The sequence below is a fragment of the Psittacula echo genome (genome assembly GCF_963264785.1).
Source record: "Psittacula echo genome assembly, chromosome: 4".
Taxonomy (NCBI): domain Eukaryota; kingdom Metazoa; phylum Chordata; class Aves; order Psittaciformes; family Psittacidae; genus Psittacula; species Psittacula echo.
The window spans coordinates 24,999,159-25,020,947 of NC_137738.1; the positions used below are offsets into that span (position 1 = coordinate 24,999,159).

The window sequence follows — 21,789 nt, forward strand, 5'->3', positions numbered from 1 at the left end:
GAATCTGTGGATGAACAGCTCTACAGACTGATAGGAACAGCCTCACGCTCACAGGCCCTTGTTCTCATGGGGGACTTCAACCACCCTGGTATCTGTTGGAGGGAAGGTACGGCCCGGCACAAGCAATCCAGGAGGTTCCTCGATTGTGTGGAAGACAACTTCCTTCTGCAAGTAATAGAGGAGCCGACAACGAGAGGTGCCATGCTTGACCTCGTGCTCACCAACAGGGAAGGGCTGGTTGGAAATGTGGCACTCCAGGGCAGCCTTGGATGCAGCGATCATGAGATGGTCGAGTTTGAGATCCTCAGGACAGTGAGAAAGGGCATGAAGTGTGCTCACTGCCCTGGACTTCAAGAGAGCAGACTCTGGCCTCTTCAGGAACCTGCTTAGTAAGGTTCCAAGGGATATAGCCCTGGAGGGCAGGGGGACTCAAGACTGTTGGTTGTTGTTCAAGGATCACCTGCTATTGGATGAGGCCTTGGGTGGCATGGTTTAGTGTGAGGTGTCCCTGGCCATGGCAGGGGAGTTGGAAGTAGATGACCTTAAGGTCCTTTCCAACCCTAACTATTCTATGGTTCTATGATTCTATGATAAATGCATTAAAGACTTTCAAAAATGACATAACAACTTTGCATTTCAACATCAAAGTTGAAAAATGCAACCATATACTAATATGCAAAATACATCCAGTTTGTGATAGTTGGTGGCAACTAATGGAGCTAGAAGTTGCCAGTAACTTTTGCTGATGAAACAAGACATCCTGGATATTATCCTAGGTTTTGATTCTTCAGTAGGTGGCATTTTAAATGCCATGGTATTCTAATTTACCATAGATTCAGATGTTTTAATTCATGTGGGAATCAAAACTAACAAAACTAATGGAGCAACTAACAAACTAACTCAACTGTTGAGAAACAGAATGTAGAAACTACTGCTGCTTTGATAAACAGGCAAGATTGTAGTTGCTCAAAAAAGTCTTAATCTAACTGACACTATAACATGGAACAAAACAGGCCACATCAAGCTAGGAAAGAAGCCATTAACAGTCAATGCCTTTCATCATCTAGTATATCCAAAGGTGTTTAAATCCATCCTTCACACTGCGTCCAAAACGCAGTTCATATTAAAGTGTCACTAATTTGAAAGGGAATATCCACCATTCATAAAGTTCTTGTCCTCATTGTCTCTCCCCAGAGGTGTTGGAGTCATGGTGAATCTTAGCTATTGCCCTCCCTTCCGGATCAAATATGTTTCATCAGCAGAAAAATACATTTCTTTCCCTAATGGGAAAAGGCCATCAAAGCCACATTAATGCTGTTACTTCTGGTTGCTCTTGCAAGATGCCACTGTTTTGCCTGGTCTGTGCTGGGCGAATAGCCCCCACACCAGTCCACAGAGATCACTCTGCATCTTCAATACTTGATAACTCATACCTATCTGCTCTGAGTCATAATGATACAACAGCTTGAACAGCTGCTATGTTAAACCTGCCTCCCACATCCTTACCAGGATCCTGTTCGCTTGCTCTGTTCAGAGCCTGCACTGTGTTTCTTAAAGCCAAGGGATGCAGATGGCAAAGTGTGTCAACACGAAGCCCCAGTGGAACTACAACCACTGCCTGGGCTTGCTGCAGATAATGTATTTGCCTGTGGGAATGGAGAAGGGCAAATTACAAGGGATACCCTTGCTACTTCCGCAAATTCCTTAACAGATGCTTGCTGTAACACAGAATTGTCCATACGTTGAATGGGACCAATAAACCAATATTTTCTGCATCACTTCCTATACTACGACCCTTACAGCCTCCTTGTTCCAAGGCTTCTGAAAAAAAAAAAGCATTAATCTTCCTGGTTCCACACAGTTCTTTCTGGAGGTTCTCAGAATGGAGAATTGCAATTTGTTTCAAAGAAATAAAAGGCATAAGGACTTTATACACAAAACACAAACCAAACTTACACTAAATTTAGTCAAACTATTTATAACCAAGCAGAACATGCAAGTGAAGGGAAGAGGGGCAGGGTTAGCAGTGGCTGAGTGGGACTGATTCCTAGCAGGAGTCCTGCTAATGGCATACTGTGCTTCCTACAGTCTGTATAACTCCAGTGCTCTTCAGGGCTGGACATGTAGCAGGTTTGCTCATGAGGAAAGCGTATGGAAGACAGACTGTGAGTTTTGTGCTACTGAAGACAAAAATCATCAGCATGTGCTGAGGATGTGGTAAGGGATGTGACTCTGCCCTTCCTACTACCTGCCTGAGCTCCTTACACAGTAATGAACACAGGCAGAGGTGGCTGACACCACTTGTCAACTGTGCTCACTTTCCCCTGGAGCACCTCCAGCATAGCACCTATTTGCTCTGGTGAACCTCCCTTCCCAGCCTTGTGCTTTTGGTATCATAATCTTTACTTCTCTTCATGTGCTGTGTGTGATTAGTCTCTCCCCTGCCCTACAGGCAAGAAAATCCTTCCTTCCTGCTGCTCAAATTGTTCCTGAGTAGCTTGTTGGTGAGGGCAAGTTCAGCCTGCACAATCCTGAGACATACTGGGGAAGGATGCTACAATCATATGGTTTGCTAGGGAAAAATTCATTCCCTTGCAGGCACTTAGTCTGAGTGATTCCACACAGGTACATAACAATCCATGTCAGTGACAGTACTTGAAGGATCCCAGGAAAAGCTCAACAAAATACGCCTTGATGTTTTTACTGCACACACTCTATGCAGATATGCTACATCTGCACATATATCTATATATACGGGAGCACCAGCCTTCGTGATCATCAGCAGAGAAGCCTGTAATCCTGGGAAAAGACCAAGGAACACTACCTAGCTGTACTCAGCTGGAGTTCAAACCTGAAGCTCTGTCTGAGGTTTGATGGGTGCTCAATTTTTCCATTTTTTTATTTTTAATTTTTTCCAATGTGGTGATGTGGAAGGAGGCCTTTCTACCGTCACTGCACAGAACAAATTGTGATTTGGTCTGCACAGGCCGAAGAGGAGAAATGGAGGTGCAGTGACTGGCATGACCATGCACCTGGTATGTAGCATGCATCATGTTCCAGGTCAAACAAATTAAGACGAGACAGACTCTGGCAGGGATTCCTGACCCACCACAAGCTCAGGCAGTTGCCCATAGCAGCACCTAGCTGAGATGGGCTAGTCCAGGCCTTGGAAATGAAAGTACGCAGGCTGGGGCCAGGACCTGGCTACAGCACTAGATTCTCCTGCTGATGAAGTGTTCTGGACTCAACAGCATGCCTATTAAAAAAAAAAATGTCAGAAAAGAAAACCACAAGTTGGCCTAATTCAAGTTAAAACTGAAAGACATTCTGACACATTTTCTAGTGAGTAATTTGTAAGCCATGCTACAGCATTCCTCTAACATCTGCAAGGAAAATAGTTCAGTGGAGGCTGTCACCTACTGCGTTGTTGGTGGTACTAGGCAGAAGCCCTTCCATTAGGAAATGGCGATGAAGGTTAATTCCCACATACACAGCAGAACAGGCAGGTTTTCTGCAATCTGTTCTGACCAGCCAGGATGACACTGCACTGGAGGATTACTACATGTAGGTAGCAGGGAAGTGCACAAGCACATACTTGGCACTCAGCTGTTCTCCAGCTCCAACTTGCTGCTCTTCTGCTGCTGCTCTAAGGACTGCATTCAGCAATATGGCCACAGCCCTGAGCTCCTCCTGCCGTCTCCAACTGTCCCCCTGGCTGTTGGGGATACTGCAGCTAGCACCCAGTGATAAACACATTGCAGTGCGACTTCATAGCTCTGTCTTGCACCTTTCCCTATAGCTACAGCTTACAGATTTTTATCGCCCCAAGTACAAAGTCTCTCTGAGCTCTGAAACAGTCAATAGTGAGAGCTAATGCCTTGACCTGACCTTCTTAAGTGCCTTATTCCTTGGATCCTAACCCACTGTCACCCCTGTATTAAACAGTGCAGGATCATGCTGTGAACAGTAACAAACAGCACATTGCCTATATCCTCTGGAGAATACATAGCACTGGGAAACAGAAGGAATGCGTGCGGGGTATGCCCCATGTATGCTCAAACCTCAGATAAAAAGCAGGGATAAACTCTTAGAACTTGAAAGAATCTGGAGTCATTGTTATTTACAGCAGAAACGCCCAGCAGGCCTCCCGAGCATCTTTTAAAATACAACAGCACCTACCCTGACCATCCATAGTGGTTTCCCTCTTCCCAGTTTTCACACAAGTATGTCTGCCCACACTTTGTGCACTTGTTGCTGCAGAGTCCTTGCAGAAAAGCCAGTTTCTTTCCCCCCACCCTAATATTTGGTCATGTGCTGAAACTACTTTTTTTTTTTTCTCAAACCTGTTTTGCCTTTTTGCACTTCTTGGGGGGAAGGGTTGGATGAGACAGTCCTCAAGACTCTGGTATGAAGCAGTTACAGGACAGAAAAAGCTACTGGGTCATAACAATACACATTTTCATCTGATAAGCTGTCAAATATTTTATGTCAAGAGTTGCTGTAACATTTTTAGGGCAACAATCAGAACACAGCATGAAATATTCAACTACAGCTCTCAGGACTTGGCTCTGCCTGTCTTCTCAAGCAGTTTGCCATAGCCATGCTGCTTTAGTTCCACAGGCCTCACAACTGCTGCAGATTATTCCTTTGGAAGCAGCATGCAATAAGGACTCTTGGGAAGAAACAAGTATCCAAATTGGACCTAACAGGTCTTAATAATGACTTAAATTTCAGCCAGCCAAGCACATCATCATTTTGCAGCTACACAAATGGTGGCTGAGTCTGACTTCACAAAAGCCTGGAGCTTCGTGAGCCAAAGCAGCAAGCTCTGGATAGTATCACTCACCCTAATATTGTACACAGGTCCAGCTCTGACAGCAAATCTCTCCTTCTTCTAGCTGGTGTCCGCAGACAAGCTGCCAAATACTTGCCATTGCAAACAACCAGTACTGAGAGCAGTGGAACACCATGCCTTGTCACACTGCAGAAGGATGGGGGGAAATCATTTCCTTTTGATATAAAGATCATCTCTTCTGAGCAGAGGATGTGGAGATATGCCTCCAGTCACCCAAAGAAAGCAAGGAAGTCCCATCCATGCACAGATCTGGGTTGCCTCCTGTAGTCCTGCGATTCACTGTTAATATGCAATTAATATCTTAACACTTCTCTTGAAGAAAGTCATGATGTTTTCCTTCCTACAGTGAAATGACAGCACTTGACATATGTTAACCTGTAAAAAATAATTATGACACTTTTTTTTAAAGTCAATATTGGCTGCATGCAGTCTCCCTTTTCATAAGGCAGAGGTAAGCTCAAGCATAAATTTCCATTAAGGACATTTTGCACATCCCTGAAATCCCAACTCTGGCAGTTGTACCAGTCAGCACTTCAGCTGCAGTTCAGAGCTGGCAAAAAACAGTAATCTCCACTGTCACAATTTGTTCCATATCTTTCATCTCAGACACACCTGGGATATAATGAAAGAGTTATGTCTAGCCCATGCTTACATACTCTTTCATCACTAACAGCAAACTGCCCTGCAAGGATATATAGCTCTCCTGGCGATGATGAGAGGAAGATGCTGATGAAAAGGAACAGCTTACATAGGCTGTGACACTGCAACAGAATACAACCCATGCTGCTACGCTGTGTGGTCACAGAAGGCATTTGTCTCTGTTTTTTCCTGGACTCTGCACAGTGCTGGCCCCAGAAGCAGATGGCAGAGCCACAAGAGACAACTCTGACCCCACAGCCCTGACACATATGCACTGCCCCAAGCTCCACCAAAATGCCGTAGTGCACAGGGTGCTGTGTGCCCAACAGCAGCAGCTCACTGTCAGTGAGGTGGGATGGCCCCAAAGGGCACTGTGTAACTTGTCACCAACAGTGTGCATGTATACCTGATTGCATGTGTGGCAGCACCACACCCCTCACAAACTGAATACGCCTGCTACAGTGTCTCTGCACACTGATTGCTCAAGCGGTCGGGAACCAAGGACCAGACTCAAGGGGAGATTAGCACTCTGAGAAGTAATTTATTTTAAACATAAGCCATTATAAGGTTTAACTAGAGCACCACAGTAGCGCTACTAGAATATAGCAGTTTGTAAACCACCTTCTCGTGAAAGAACTGTTACTGTCTACAATGGAATGAGAGAATGAGGGGTTTTAACTACAACTTTTAATACATGCTGTTCGTATCACAAACCCTTCAATTTGCCTGACAGGGTCTCAAATGGGTAAATAAAAGTACAGTTTCTAGACTGGTTGCAATTCTATCTACAGTAGCCTGGCATGAGGGCTTTGACCAAGCAAAGGAAAAAGGTTACAGTGAAACAAAGGGGCAAGGGATTACCAGGGTTTGCTGCAGCTGCTTGATTTTTAAGGAGCTGTCTTGAAAGTATCACTTATGGTGCTAAACAACTGTCTTTATGTATTGTGAATGAATACTACCCTCCAATTTTCTTTTTGTTTGCCTAAGCATAATATTCTGAATCTGAACAGCATTTCAGCTGACAAATTTAAGTAATTTACATTTATCATCAATGAGGAGTAAGACTTAATCATATAACTGTCTGAGGCAGGCTAAGCTAAAGGAGAAAACAGTCAAACAGGAAAGAAAAAAAGGATACAAACTGTTCATAGGTAAATTTCAGAATTCATGTCCAATTTTCAACCTGATCATAGGCAGGAACGGTTCAGGACCTGCTGTGACCTTACTCCAGCAACACAATAATCCTTACCGGTTTTAAGGTGAAACTTGGTGAGCTTTTGAAAGCTATGGTTGTTAACACCTCAACCATACATCCATGGCAGGAAGAGCAGCGGCAGAATTTGGCTGGGGCGGAGCAGTGGTGTGAGCAGCACTTCTGGGTGCATGACCACCTCCCAGCTCAGGGATAAACCCTGAGCACATCTGACAACAGGCTCATGTTAGACCCCTGCTGCCGGAAAGACCATTTCCCTTCCCCAGCCTTTAGCCACCTTTCATTGCCAATAGCAGTGAAGTCGTATCTGTTCAGACAAAATAGAGGTACTCCGAAATTGTGAAAAAACCAAATCCAACCCCTCCGATCTGAGAATAATTAGTACGTAGACATGGAAATTCTTAATAACACGTTAACTATTGTTGAAAAGATAATTTGTGGGAGCTCTCAAGCTCCCTCTCAGTGCTGTGTATGTACCGGTTGGCATTGTTTAAAAGACAAAAAAGTTTAAAGACTTTCTGCAAACCAGCCGATTTTTTATTCAATAAGCTAGAGTAAGAGCCAAACTAAAACAAATGTGCCATTTTATGCACCATGGGAAGAAGAAACCTGTCAATCTGCAGCTACTTATTCTACATCCTTTTGAGATCAACTTTAACTACAGGAGTATAGCCAAGAGGATCCGATCTACAGCCTGTGTTTGTGCATGGTAGAAGGACATAATTTATTTTTTGCTTCACTCTGAAATAAGTACAAATATTAAACACACCTCTGATGTCAAGGTGCAAGTTAAACTGCTTTACAGTCTAATAAAAGCTATGAACTTTTCCCCTAGTGTAATTTCTCACAGCAGTGTCAACAAGATGATATAAAAATATACATAGTGTTCATCTGTAAATTCCACTGTGATAAAACTGATTTCCTAAGTGATTCCATATATTCAGACTTTCTTCTAGAGATGAAATACTGCTTGCTTGAGCCTTGTGAAAGCTACTTATTTTTAACATCCCATAATAATTTTGTATTATTTCCTATAAATTAAACACTGCCACTTTTAAAATCAGAGATAAATTTGTCTGAAGGACTACTTTAGCCTGAAGGTTTATTGTAAGTGTAATCCACAGCTTCTGTACCTTTCAGACATCGATGCTTATTTGCAAAACTCTCAACAATACATTTTTAAATCCTCAGTATAGCAAGACCCTTAAATGTACTCATGTGCTTAAACATCATGTGCATCATGTTATCTCATTCAGTGAGATTCCCCAAAGTCATAAAGAGCTTAAGTGCTTTCCCGTGTCAGATTTGAAACTCTCATGTAAATTAAGTGTGCTCTGAGCAGAATTAATGGTTACAACTGCCTACAGTGCTTATGGCAGCTACTAGGCTCTCCAACCTTGGACCTGCAACTTCATTAAAACAGAATGAGCAGTGGCAGCACATTTTCAATATCTCTACTGATACAGAATCCAGGCGGAGCAATGTGCCATGGAGAAGGAAGGTTTAGACCCTACATCCAGACGCAGCAGGGCATACGAAGCAGGAGCAACTCTTCTTTGCCAGAAGGTAAAAGTTGAATGGGAAATGTAGCTAATTCTTACCGAATGTAACCTCCAAGTACATCTCTGCTTTCACCAGCATGCCATGCAGCAAACTGGGGCAATTAGAGAGAGATACATATGTATGATTGAACAGTTACTGTATTTACGTAAGGCACTAAAATTGGGGTGAAAACTCTTTCCCCTCTCCACTAACAACTTCCGTGACTGTTTTGTAAGTGGGGAAGATGATCTGTGAAACCTGATTACACACTACAACTGTAACTCAAACTACCGAGAACAACTACTAACCATTTACCAGAGAAAACCATCATAGTAGAACAGTTATTCTCCATGTCTGTAGGTCTTCACACCAGAATCTTTCTGGAAGACATCTGTTATCCAGAAATAGTTACTTGGTTTCATGTAAGAAATACATGGGTGAACCAGAGCTCAGGCTACTTAACATAGAATCACAGAATCAGATAGGTTGGAAAAGATCTTTAAGATCCTCAAGTCCAATCATTATGCCAGGACCACCACTAAACCATGTCACTAAGAGCCTCATCTACAAGATTTTTGAACATTTCCAAGAATAGTGTTTCCACCACTTTCCTGGGCAGCCTATTCCAATGCCTAACTACTGTTTCGGTGAAGAAATTTTTCCCAATATCCAATCTAAACCTACCTTGGTGCAGCTTGAGGCCATTACCTTTTGTTCTATCACTTGTTACTTGGGATAAGAGACTGACCCTCACCTCACTACAACCTCCTTTCTGGTAGGTGTAGAGAGTGATAAGTCTCCCCCGAGCCTTTTCTTCTCCAGACTAAACAACCCCAGTTCCCTCAGCTGTCCCTCATAAGACTTATTCTCCAGACCCTTCACCAGCTTTGCTGCCCTTTTCTGGACCCACTCCAGCAACTCTTTATCTCTCTTATAGTGACAGGCCCAGAACTGAAAGCAGTATTCGGGATGCAGCCTCACCAGTGCCCAGTACAGGGGGATGATCGCTTCCCTAGTCCTGCTGGCCACACTCTTTCTGATAGACGCCAGGATATACGTCCCTTTGGATTAAGATTCATGAGTCATTATTTTAAATGTGCACTATCTTGCACAAAGAGTATGATCTCAGAAAAACTCTAATACTGATCAATTACATAATGATATAGGAACACTGAGTGTTCTTTCCTTTATGCACTTTCATGTGATTTCTTAAATCCCAGCTGGATAAAAATAGGTCCTGTCTTCTGTCTAGTTCTACTTCAGGCACTACCAGAATGACATTTTGCTTTCACGTTTTAGTAATATCAGTATTGAGATCAGAGATATTAAAACTTAGAAAATCTGACATGTTATGTCAAATTACAAAGACAGTATCTGAGAGCAAATGGAAGAACAGACAGACTGAATTAAGTAGCAGAAAAAGGGAAAGAATGATAGGAGGGAAGATAGCAAATATACAGAAGAGAAAGATTAAGCAAACATTCTAGTGTAATCAGAGGGGTATGAAGAAAAAACATTAAACAACATTGAAAGTACAAACTAGGGATATAAATTCATACATAAAATATGAAGCTAGAGTTAGTATAGGCATGATCCCATTAACACTTATGCACATACAAGATTTTATTCATAAGCTTTGCATAAGTTAGGGGGTAATGCTCATGTGAGTAACATGATGTACAAGAGGATTTGGCCTTGTGTGTATCATGTACATGTGTAAAACATTTAAGCAGGCATTTTAACTCTGACAAAGACAACGATAGGACCTAAGGCAAACTTTCACCATGAAAGCTGGTGGAAATGAAATTCTACAAAGAACTGAGAGGAATACCCTAACGACTAGTTATTTGACAATACAACTAATCTTATTCTGTTTGAAGCATAAGGAAGTAAAAGTTGCAGTTTGCATAGATGTGGAACACTTGTCTGAAAGAAAGCATGGTCAATGTGTAAATCCAGAAGCAGGGAATCCTCATTAACCCTCTAACTGCTATCTGCAAGAAGTCTACTAGTAACTCTAAATGGGTGTAATGGCCTTAACTCCTATGGGATTACTTCTGCAGTTTAATGAGACACTGACTGTTGGTTTACCTCAGCCCTGTCTGTAATAATGAGATACCTTTATAGGGCAATAAGCAGCTGGTTTGCCTAATAACAGACTGGGATTCTTGTGAGTGGCAAATGGTCAGTCAGACACCTTGTCTGTTTGGTACAATTTATTGTACTCATTCTACAGGCAGGAAAACAAAGCACGGTATGTCACTTTCCATAATCCATTGGGAAGCCCAGTAGGGCCAGGAATGGCGTTTCTGGATCAAGGTCATTTAGGATAACAGCACAATTTTCCACTAGAAGATTATGTTAAAAAAACATGAATAAAAAAAACCCTGAAAAAACAAACAACAAAAAAACCCCAAGAGAGTCTGCCTCCAGTAATACAGTAAACTTCTTACAAAGTATTCTCGATTTGAAACTACAGAAACAGCATTAAAAGCCATTAATCAAACAATCAAAGCCCCATGACCTTCCTTCTTCAAGAGTTCCTGCCTGTGGATTGACAAAATGAGGCAAAATCTCAGTATCTTACATATGGGTGCCTGAAATATATGGAGCCAGAATGTTCCAGTATTACTGTTATTCTGCCAGAATACTAGATTCCTTCTTCTCAGATGGTTCGGCAGACTTCTAGGCTGTTATCCTACCATCTCTCTCTACCTCTGCCAGCACTGTGCCTCAGCTTCATCTGCAAAACTGGAAATATGCAAAAAATATCCTTCCACAAGACTAAACAAAAATTAAAACCAATATAAAAGTCCTCAGAACAGTCCTCACTGAAGCTACATCAGTCTTATTTCTTCACTTCTGCAAGATGTGCTGCAGAAGGCAGCTAGAAATACTTCTACCAAAATCAAATTACTCATTTAGCACCATCTACAGCAACTATTTATACAGGACTTTTCTATGGGATATATTGGGATTTTTCCTAAATAATACAAAACAATCCATTATTTAGAGTATTTCAAATACAATATTCAGAATTTGAAAACTATTACAACATATACGAGTTTACTTATGGAAAGGACAGATTTTAGAAGTCACAATATTGTGAGTTTTACAGAAAGTATGTTTTCCTTGAAATGACACTTGAATATCTTTGCAAGAGAAACTACCTTTAGCCTGTAAAGTACAATTTCTGGCAACACTCCCTAAAGTAGAACACACTTGCCTCTAAAAATAAGCCATGGTGCTATCAGCAGCACAGATTACTTTTTCCTGGCAGAGAGAGCCCGATGCATCCACAAATGACTGCAGGGGGTGATGACCAACTGGCTCCAGCAGCTGGTTCAGCCGTCACAGCTGCCCTGGAAGCCACCCTACTGTGTGACAGGGCGGTGGGCCCCACCACCATCAACTTCAGGTGCTCCCTGCATGGCAGTAGCACAACCTTAAGGCTGGCAGCTCCCATGGCCATCACCCGCGGGTGGCATTGGCCACGGGTGGCATTGCAGCAGGCGGCTGGTGGCATCCCCTGTACCAGGGCGTGCTGGGGAGAAGTCCTTGGCTCTGAGGTGGGGACAGGCCTGAGGTGGAGACACCGGTGTGGACACTTTGAACGGGATAGGGGGCGCAGGGGGTGTGTTTATGCGTGTGTGTAAATAGGTACGTGTGCATGCATTCATATATATATATGCATACGTGCGCACACACACGCATGTATATGACTGTGTCCTTCAGTGCGTGCCCGTGTGCCATCCTGGCGCCAGCTCCGGTCAGGGCAGACAGCGTAGGCTGCCGCCTCTCCCGCCGCCGGACGCAGGAGGCCATGGCGAGGCGGGCGCACCTCAGCCGGTGCCCGGCCCCCGCCGGCCCTGCCATTCACCCCGCCGGGTAGGAGGCCCCGGCCCTGGCCTTACCCTCGCCGTTCTCCTCCTTCTCCGCCATGGCAGCAGCCTCGCGCCGTCGCCATGGCGACACGGGCCTGACTGGGCCTCTGCTCCCGCCGGCTGCCAGCGGCCTGCTCGCCGGGCCGCCCCGGGCTAAAAGCGCTTTTCTTGCGGCTTTCGCAGCCTGCTAACGTACATAGCAAGGGAAAGGTGATGGAGGCAGCCCGCTGGAGGCTCTGCGTGCAAGCTCAGTGCCGCAGCGGGCAGGGAGCCACGGCCACTGTCTCCCCTAAAATGTCGATCAAGCCCAAAATGTGGATGCCAGTGCGGAGGTCCAGGCTCGGTCTGCGCCCCCGGCAAGGGGCCCCACACCACCTCACGCGGTGTTTCGGGCATTGCTCCCCATTGTGCTGAAGAGATGGAAAAGGTGACCAAAACCCACATTTATCCTATGAGATGGGAGCCCTTTAATGAGCCCCTTAATCCTGCCCCTTCACAGTACCCTTCTTCTCTTAAAAATAGTTTTCCCAGCAATTGCTGAGATTTTCATGTATTTGAGCTTTGGGAAGTGAAAGAACATTTTATTCTAAATACCATCACGCCGAAACAGCTAAAATATTCTGTCTTAGCGATATTAAATAAAACTGTGCAGTTTAAATTTAGCTGTGTGTTTTAGCAGACACACTTGCCATGCCTGCTTCTTCTGACTCTAAAACAACTGTGAAAGTAGAAAAAAATATAAATATTAATATTCTGGTAAGATGCAACCATATATTCATAGAAAATAAATATTTATGAAATTCTTAGAACTAAACCTTGTCCTCACCACAGCAGGTGCTTACTTGTTGGATGTTAAATTTTTGCAAAGCCCATTTGGATGACTCTTCCTCCACCTCTCAAAGTTATGATGTGCTCAGTGTTTGTGGAATCCTGAAATTAAAACAAAACAACCCACATTGAACCCAAATAGAGCTTCTTTGCTTTAGAATAGTCACCTTTTTATAAAATTTTAATGTTTGCTATTTGCCTTTCAGCCACTTCTTTCTGCGTTTTTATCGAGCGTGGCTCAGAGTAAGGAGGTTATAATAGATACCCAAGAGAATACATCTTTACTCTGCTGGGAGAACAGCTGATTATGCTAACAAAGTTGATCCCTCTGAAAGGTTATCTTCTGACTTTAACAGTTTATTAGAGTAAATATTAAATATTTCAAATTACATGTTTGACTGCAGAAGTAGCACAGATTGTTTCCTCTTAAATTGGTAACAGAAGTTTTGGTGAGAACAGCACGGCAGCCCAAGTTAGAGGATGCAGCAGAAGGAAAGGTTCTTTCAGTCTTACAGGAGTCCCACTTCTTATTCTCTCAACCCCGCCGCACACAGTTGTGTGTTTGAAACTGAAGAACAGTGCAAACTACATCATTTTGGCAAAGATAAAGCTTTCTTATCTTTTACTCTGCCTACCCCAAATGTGGAATTTCATGTTCTTGAATATTGTGCCCAGCATTAGATTTCTTACATCATTTTCAAGATCACCTGATTCATCGTAGGACATTTACAGCTTTTCTACAAACGCTACGCTAATTCAAAGCGTTTAACACATTTCCTAATAAAAGCTTTTAAAATCCTGTTCTACTTATTCAGGTTTTCATGTCAAATCCATACTCAAAACATGAAAACATTCTGATTTAAAATAGATACAAATGTTGCCTGTTGTCCTGATTTATTGAGATTCTTGTGTTTTTACAGTAGCCTTTAAAGTGAGTCACTCCAAAACAATAGGACAGTAACTCCGCTCAGGCCACTAACTTTAACATCTTCCCAGCAATATCATCAAGGCTTGTGCTTGGCTTTCCTCGGCACTCTTTTCTATTTGAGGAATGCTTGTCTTTGTTTCCTTCAACAGGAATGGCAACGTGTGTAAAAGCCAATCATGAAAGGGGAAATCATGAAGTACGTAACAGCTATGACACATTGTGTATGCCACAATGTATATGTCCTGTTGTAGCAGCTGACTCTGGCCCTCAGGAGCTGCCACAATAGCTCCTCAGAGAGAGCATTGTTCAGAGTATATAAAAGTATTGATCAAATTCTGGATGTTTGCACTTACTGTGTTTGATACTTTTAGCCTAGGTGCAGAATCTTGTGTTACTTATAGCTGATACTAATTTCAGCAAACAGGATTTTGCCCTGTCCTACCCGTGTTATTGAGATTCCACTCAGGACATTACTGTATATCAAAGTGCTTCATTTGAATCATCTGCTTCAGCTTGGAGTTTCCTTTTGCTTTCAATAGCTTGCAGCCAAATATCAGCACCTGTTTCTCCTTCTTCCCCCTATTCCAGACACACAGGACTTCAGTGTCTTGCCTGTCTCCAGAAGCAGTACAAAATAGGGAATGAGAAAGCACTTCAGAACCAGAATTCACTGCTTTAAAATTTCCTGGCGACATACCCTGAAAAAAATCTATGTAGGAAAAAAATGTTAACAGTTATAATGCAGATCAAATATTGGACCCAAACCACATGACTGTTTCCCTTCTAACTTAAAGCACAGACATCTCAAACCAAGGGTATGAGTGGGCTGAAACAACTAATCGCATTTTGGCACAGATAAGTACAAAAGGAAACCCAGAACTACTAATTCAACAGCTTGAAATATCAGCTGCTGCATGAAAGATCTTTAAAGAGCTCTTTTGAAGAGAACATACCCTTTTAAACTTGTAACTTTTCATTTAAAAATGTCAGAAAATATCTCAGGGAAAATATGGAAGAAACCAGCATTGTTGATACGAAGCCTGAATCTACTGAAATAGACTAAGATACCCCTGTCTCTGCACCTAATTTCATCATATACATTCCTCTCAGCTATCAGGGTCCTATCACACATTTTGTGTATTTTCCATGCATATGTTCAGAAATTTGTTCAGCAGTAAGAAACAGCTCTAAGATGGGAGAAGTGATGTAAAAGATAAAGCAGTTCAAGGAGGTGTAATAACATCCTACAACACAGTGTCCCCCATGCCTTCAGGGTTGCAGTGTTTGGACACATCTTTGCTCCGAACTCTTGCTGAAGACCTTTGCTATAGAACCCCATCTGTAGGTCCTTGGGGGCCACATAACTTGAGGCACAAATAAGTGTATTCATTTGCCCTTCACAGAGAAAGTAAATTAATAGCTATGATTCTGTGATGGGAGTCTACCCGCAACTCTTCTGGAGATAATGGGTACAGCCCTACCACTCGGGATGTTTCCATGTCACAGTACCCTTTTTCACCAATATAACACAAATGACCCAAGTGCACTTGTCATCCTCATTCTACTCTTCCTCTGGGCTCAACAGCTGATCCTAGTGACTCAGAAACAGCTTCTTCAAAACAGTATTATCTAAACATTATCTGTTCACTCAAATGATCCACAGCAACCAGATAAAAATGAGAAAAATACTCCATCATTCCTTGCCTATGCTGCATCTTTCCCTTTAGATTTTGGGTAAATTACACTGAGAGCAGCTACGTCATTCCTTGATGTGTAGGAGGGAAGACAGCTTCTGTTCTGGCTTGTTCTCTTTGATAATGCAAGCTTCGATCCTAAGCTTGGATCAGATGAGGAGGAGCCTAACAGAGTGGGGAGAGGCAGAAAAATTATTTGCTCTACTATTGACCTCTTCCAGGCTGCTGAGATTCCATATTAACTTACCTGTCATGGTTTTGTTTTCTTTTTGAAAAATATTAGTATTCCTGCATTCACCAGCAAAAAGCACATATATTGACAAGGGAGTTCCTTTACCTTTAATATAGATAATAAATCTAGAAGCCCCAGAGCTGATCTCTTAAATAAAATGTAGGGGTATGATTCGTTGAGACACATGGTGCTCACTAGTGCTGAACAGGGAGGATCCAGCTCTTTCTTTGTCTTGCCTTTCCTTCTCTACTGCTGGCTGCAGATTCTGATCCAGCTCTTTCTACCTGGTGCTGGCTCTGCCATTCACTGAGAGCTGATATGAGTCACTAAAGTAGTAAAAAACAATCCAAAAGTGAACAGTTTTCTGCCATATTAAGAAGCTTGGTAAAAGGTCTGAGAAGCATCTGAATCAGCACAGCCAGGAAATTGGACCATGCAATTAGAAGTGAGGGAGAGATAGGGAGGAAGGCAGGAAGACAAGATGTTCTTTTAGAGGGAGAAGGCTCACTGGCTGGCTGAATCTTTAAGTAAAACTCAGAAGGAAAGAAAGGGAAAAAATAGGTTTGAAGGCCACTTATAATAGCAGCTTCTCAAATCCTTTTCAGTCCATAGGATGGCTTTGAAACTGTCCTGGCAAATATCTCTTGCTGCTCATAGACAGCTACGATCCTATGGATCTTTAGCTGCTCCTATCCACCTTCAATAAAGCTGCATTTGAGGAAAAGTGACTGAACATGCATTACAAATGAGTTACTAGGAAAAAGGAAGCATTTCTTTCCCTCAGCAATATTCCTCAATGTCAAGGCACTCTGGCAGTGCTTGGCCTCTGGGACTATGCCTAAAGAGCTGCAGCAGAAAAAAGCCCTCAATTTTATATGTAAGTGCTAGGATGCTGTTCCCCATCCCACCCAGACTCAGAAATGGCCCTAGAGATCCACATATTTTAACCTTCAGACTTTATTACCATTAATTATATCTAGAAGTGAAGCCAGGATCCCTGAGAACACAGTGGCAGGAACAAAACACAATCATCCATCTGCCTAGCAACATGGGTTGCCATGAGTACTTCTCCCCGTGCTCCACAGGCAGCAGGGGCTCGCCACTGAACACCGAGCCAACTTCAAGGGCCCCATACTGGTAAAGAAAGCCTGCTTTCTCCAATGAAGACCTTGGTTTCCATATCCAAGATACATGTGTTCCTCTGGAGCCTAGGTGTTAGCTAGCAGCTTGAAATTCAGGAATGAGAGATTTCTGCAGTAGCAAGACATCGTCAGTGGAACTGCTGTTGCAGAAGACAAAAGCAGTGATGTTGGCAACATGAATGCAATCCCTGTTTCTTCTGAAAATGTTCTTTGCACACATTTAAATACTATGCCAAAAAAAAAAAAAAAATCCCAAATAACATACTATCAAATCACTGAATTTATGTAGTTAGGAAGAAATAAGAAACACCCCTGAGTGGTACTGAAGGCATGGAAATACTCTCTAACACCCCTAGCTCAGGAAGTTCTTGAATCACAAAACGTTTGTAGGAGGCTGGGGGAGAGAGAGAGAGAGAGAGAGTATTCCAGATACCAATTTGCCTGGCTCTCCACTGAGCACCTGCTTTAGGCCTCACTAGAAGGATATGCTAAGAGATACACAAACCTTTGATATGACCCAGAAGGCTCCTTTTGCTGTTCTTAAAAAAGGAGACTCTTTGATCATAGTTTAATATTTAAGGGCGGCCTTCTAATAATGTTGCTATCTAGAAGCTGTTTAAAAATAGAGATGTAACAGAAAAGCACAAAATTATGGGTTTCAGACTGACATTTGGACAATCACAATTGAATGAGAATGCCGAACACAGGAATTATGTTTATGTTACCAATATAAACACAGCCTTTAAAAATAGCCTTTAAAAATAGCTATAATTTCATTGTTTGTTAAATGATAACATGCAATTTAAGGGTATATAGGCCATAGCATACGGTAAATAGGGGCAACAATGGGTAAACTGGCCCAAAGTACATTTTACAAAGCCATCAGCCATAAAGCAGCAGTAGTCAGCTTTGGGATGAGATGAGGAACTAAAGTTACACATCTGAATGATCATATATGGCACTTAATCAGTCTACATGAGGCACAAAATAATACTTTTTAATACTTAGGAAAAGCTTTCTAGTGCATGAGTAGTAGAATTACTATCTTTCACATGTCAAGATTATTTGGGCATGGAGATGTTGCTCCACTCGCTAGGTTAGTAACAATCAAAACCAAAATGAACCTGGATATAAGAAAATACATCAATTTAAGCACTTAAGATTTTTCTGTTTTCTTCAGAATGCAAGTTTTTATTTATTAAAAAAAAAAACAAACACCAAAAAAAACCCCAAAAAACTAGACCATCTACTTGTGAAGATAATGTTTGGAGAATTTATGTAGCATTATCCTTTTAAATCCACAGTAAGACAGTAAGGCAGAAAATCATATTCCGTAACAAGTGCCATTAACTTAATGTATTCAGGATTTCACTTTACAAGTCTGACCCCACTACCTGCTCACATTAACTTCAGAATTTCAGTGGGAATAAGGTTAAAGTCTGTGGGACTAACCTTAATTTGATTCACAATTTATTCATCTCCACTGACACAAATGGCACAGGATTGAGACTAGTGTTATAGCATAAGCATCACCTCAATTTTCATACCTCTCAGTGGGTTTTTATTCAAAGGGCTAATTGTATGGCTAGCTTGTTTTTCCAGGTGTGTGACATTTTCTTATTACTTAAATACAAGCTTTAACTTTGCAGAGCTTAAATTTAACTCCATATTTAAATAATGTTAATTCTGACCTAACTTGAGATACTGTACAGAGTATGTTTTGTGAACTTTCGTATGAAGACCTACTATCATAAAATGAAAATTGCTGTGAAATAAAAATATACTTTGTTACTTTAAAGAGGTCTTAGAGAACTAAGACACATTCCAGCAATCTTTTCCCTACCTTTAGAATAAGAAAGACATTGAACTCCTGTTTGATTACCTCACGAGGAACAGGGGACTTTGATGCTCTCTGGCCAGAAGATAGATATATATGTATTAATAAAAAACTAATCTGTGCTCAGAGGCTTTGCATGTTGACTATGAATATAAAATATTCATACCACAATAGACTGTTACACTGTCAAAAGCTGAAGTTTAGCCAGTTTTACAGGAAGAGTTGACATTTTTCTGTATTCTTCATTCTAGGGAATGGGAAAAGTAAGCCATCAAAACTGTTGTCATGTCCCCCCGACACACACCCCTTGTAAATTTTACCAGTGTGACTATTTAGATATGTCATAAATCTAGAAATTAGGAAGCATTTGTCTACTGAGCCATTTAGACAGAGTAACTCAGACTAAGAGAGGTAACAAATAGTTTGGATTGGTCAAATTTTGAGTAGCACTGTGCCAGGGCAAGCAGAGGCATCACCTGCTTTTGTATCACCTCCTCTGCAGGGCATGGCCATGAAAGGATCTGAGTAGGTAAGTGATTCAGCTAAAAAGTACTCTTTTTGTTTTATTGTTGTGGTTACCAGGTTGTGAGCTAGGCTGGCACAAAAGAAGGGTCAGTATAAGAACAACTGACTAGGGCTGAGGAAACTCGGACCTGTCTCCAAACAGCAGCCTGAGACTTTCAGCAGTCCTGCATCGGTGGGTGGAAGGGGCTTTTGATCCAAAAATAATAATAATAAAAAGACTTGTTTTGGGCATATGATCTCTTTTTCAGCTCTGAAATAGAAGTTGCATGCCTTCAAAGGACTTCAAAGGCCCACAGTGATCATAATTTTCAAACAAATTTAGCTTTATTATGCTACATCATTTGTACTATTGGAGTGAAATGGCTAGTTGGTACCTACAAGGCAGAGGTGTTTGCGAAGGAAGACATGGTAAGGACAGAAAGGCAAGCAGTTATCACATGCAGAGCACTAAGGAGTGGGGTAAACCGCAACTTGCTAAGCTGATTCTAGTAGATACTGTAGATAGATGCAGATAAAGGAGACTTAACAGGAAGAAGCACTTAAATATCCTGATAAAGCCATTCAAATTATCTTAAGATTGGACATTCAGAGCTGTATCACTTGAGCATTTATGAAGCTGTGCAATGAACCAAATCAGGGAAATTACAACCTAGTAAAAAAAAAATAGGCAACAAAGTACTAATGGATTATTTCTCCGTGAGATGAATTCTCATTTGCTGAATAGCCATATAAATACTTGCACAGCATGATGTAGGGAGCAAAAACTGCTTAAGGCACGGTTGCTGATCAGAGTTGGTGATCAGGCAGACTGATCATACACAGATCAGTGTATAAGATCACTCCCACATGTAAAGATTTGCAGCATTAGGAAAGTTGTGATCCATTACCCTCCGCAGCTTAAGGAAGTTATGACTAAGATTATACAAGACAGTAAAAATGGACTACATAATATATGCATAAGTTTTAAGCTGCTACCTGAACTTTACAAAGTGGAAATACGAGTTTAATTATCCATCTGAAACTGAGGATCAGTAAACCTAGATAGGTAACCCCTTCCCAGTTCTGTGTCATTGGCACCATGACTTACCATGAAGAACTGGACAGCTATGTAAATAAGAGTGGTATCACTGACAGTGTGAGATAGTCATTTTCTCATTATAGCTTATTGAAGTATATCGCTAAAACAGATCACACCTGTTATCTGTTTTAGATATACTTTCATGGCACAGCAGTATTTATTGGCATTGCTGTATATATCATTGCCACCTTGGGAACTATAATCACTGTCAGTTTACATTAACTCAACCAAACAGAGAGTCCAAGAGGAACAGCAGTTTTTTAACCAAACCACAAGATCTGGAAGACCAAACTTTGCTGGAGTGATTTGAGGCAATACTGTTGTCTCTTTGTGACCTTACTTTTCACTGCCAGCTGGCATCTCCCTTTCTGTAACAGAAGAATCAGGTAAGAATGGGTGTGCATGCCCTGGTACGTCTCCTTCCACCTCCTTTCACTTCACCCTGGCTGTTCAACACAACACAGCACAGCATATTTAATACTTCAAATTGATAAACAAAGCTGTGACTCAGGGAGCGATCACACATCCCATTTTGTCACTTCTCAAGCAGTGCAGCTGCTGGGACAGTAAGATCTTAAACCACTGCAGCTAGACAGAATCTGCCAGTGAAATTATTAAGCATTGCTTCTCTGTTACCAGACCACAGCTCCAACTCTGGATAAGTCTTTTAACCCCATTTTTCAAACAGTAACACATGTAAGTGATTTTCCATCTGTAGTTATTTACAGGATTAAGAACAAACATCCAAAAGCTCAATACCTGAAAAGTGATACTGTATCATATATCTATGGCTTACGAGCTGAGTGTTAGTGTTGTATATTTTGGAATATCTTTAAGATAGTATAGAATATCTTTAAGATAGTATTTGTACCTCTATCTCCATCCCCTTTGAAAGTAGTTTGTCTCTTAAGTGTAGTGTGGAGAATCCAAGACATGTTGAAGATGCATAATTAAGAAGAGAATTAAAATTTAGTATTAAATAGTGACGCTGAGGTTCACTTGTAGAGATAAGAAAATGTAGAATAAGAAAACGTAGAGCATGTAGCAAGAAGGGATGCATATGGGACCTGGGGCAGATGGCATGCCCGAGTGCTGAGCCTTTTCAAAGGTTCTCCCTTTGTGTCCTATGTGCCTTTGAAAACTATGCGCTCATGGAAGCTGACACATCCTTGAAGCCTTCCCTTCAGTGGCACCACCACTTCTCCTCATCCCATATTGAAATATTTGCATGCTGGAAGTCCAGATTTTACAGAGGTGTAGACAGGCCCATGACTGCCACATCTCGAGACACTAAATGGGCCACAGTGTTTATCTCTAGCCCTGACACCAGCAAGTTTAACAAGGTCAAATAGCAAGGTAGTGCAGCAGTATGTCCTTCTGACTGATGATCAG

General features: G+C 41.8%; 1 protein-coding gene across 1 annotated transcript in view; it reads right to left on the reverse strand.

Moving 5' to 3' along the window:
* DRC8 (dynein regulatory complex subunit 8) overlaps positions 1 to 12,191 on the reverse strand; it is a gene marked incomplete at both ends in the record, with an annotated part of 36,439 nt that extends 24,248 nt beyond the window's left edge. The window contains one exon of the mRNA XM_080615864.1: positions 12,164 to 12,191. Within this exon, the coding sequence (XP_080471990.1) occupies positions 12,164 to 12,191 (28 nt within the window). The remainder of the gene's footprint in view (positions 1 to 12,163) is intronic.
* Between the last annotated feature and the right edge of the window lie 9,598 nt (positions 12,192 to 21,789).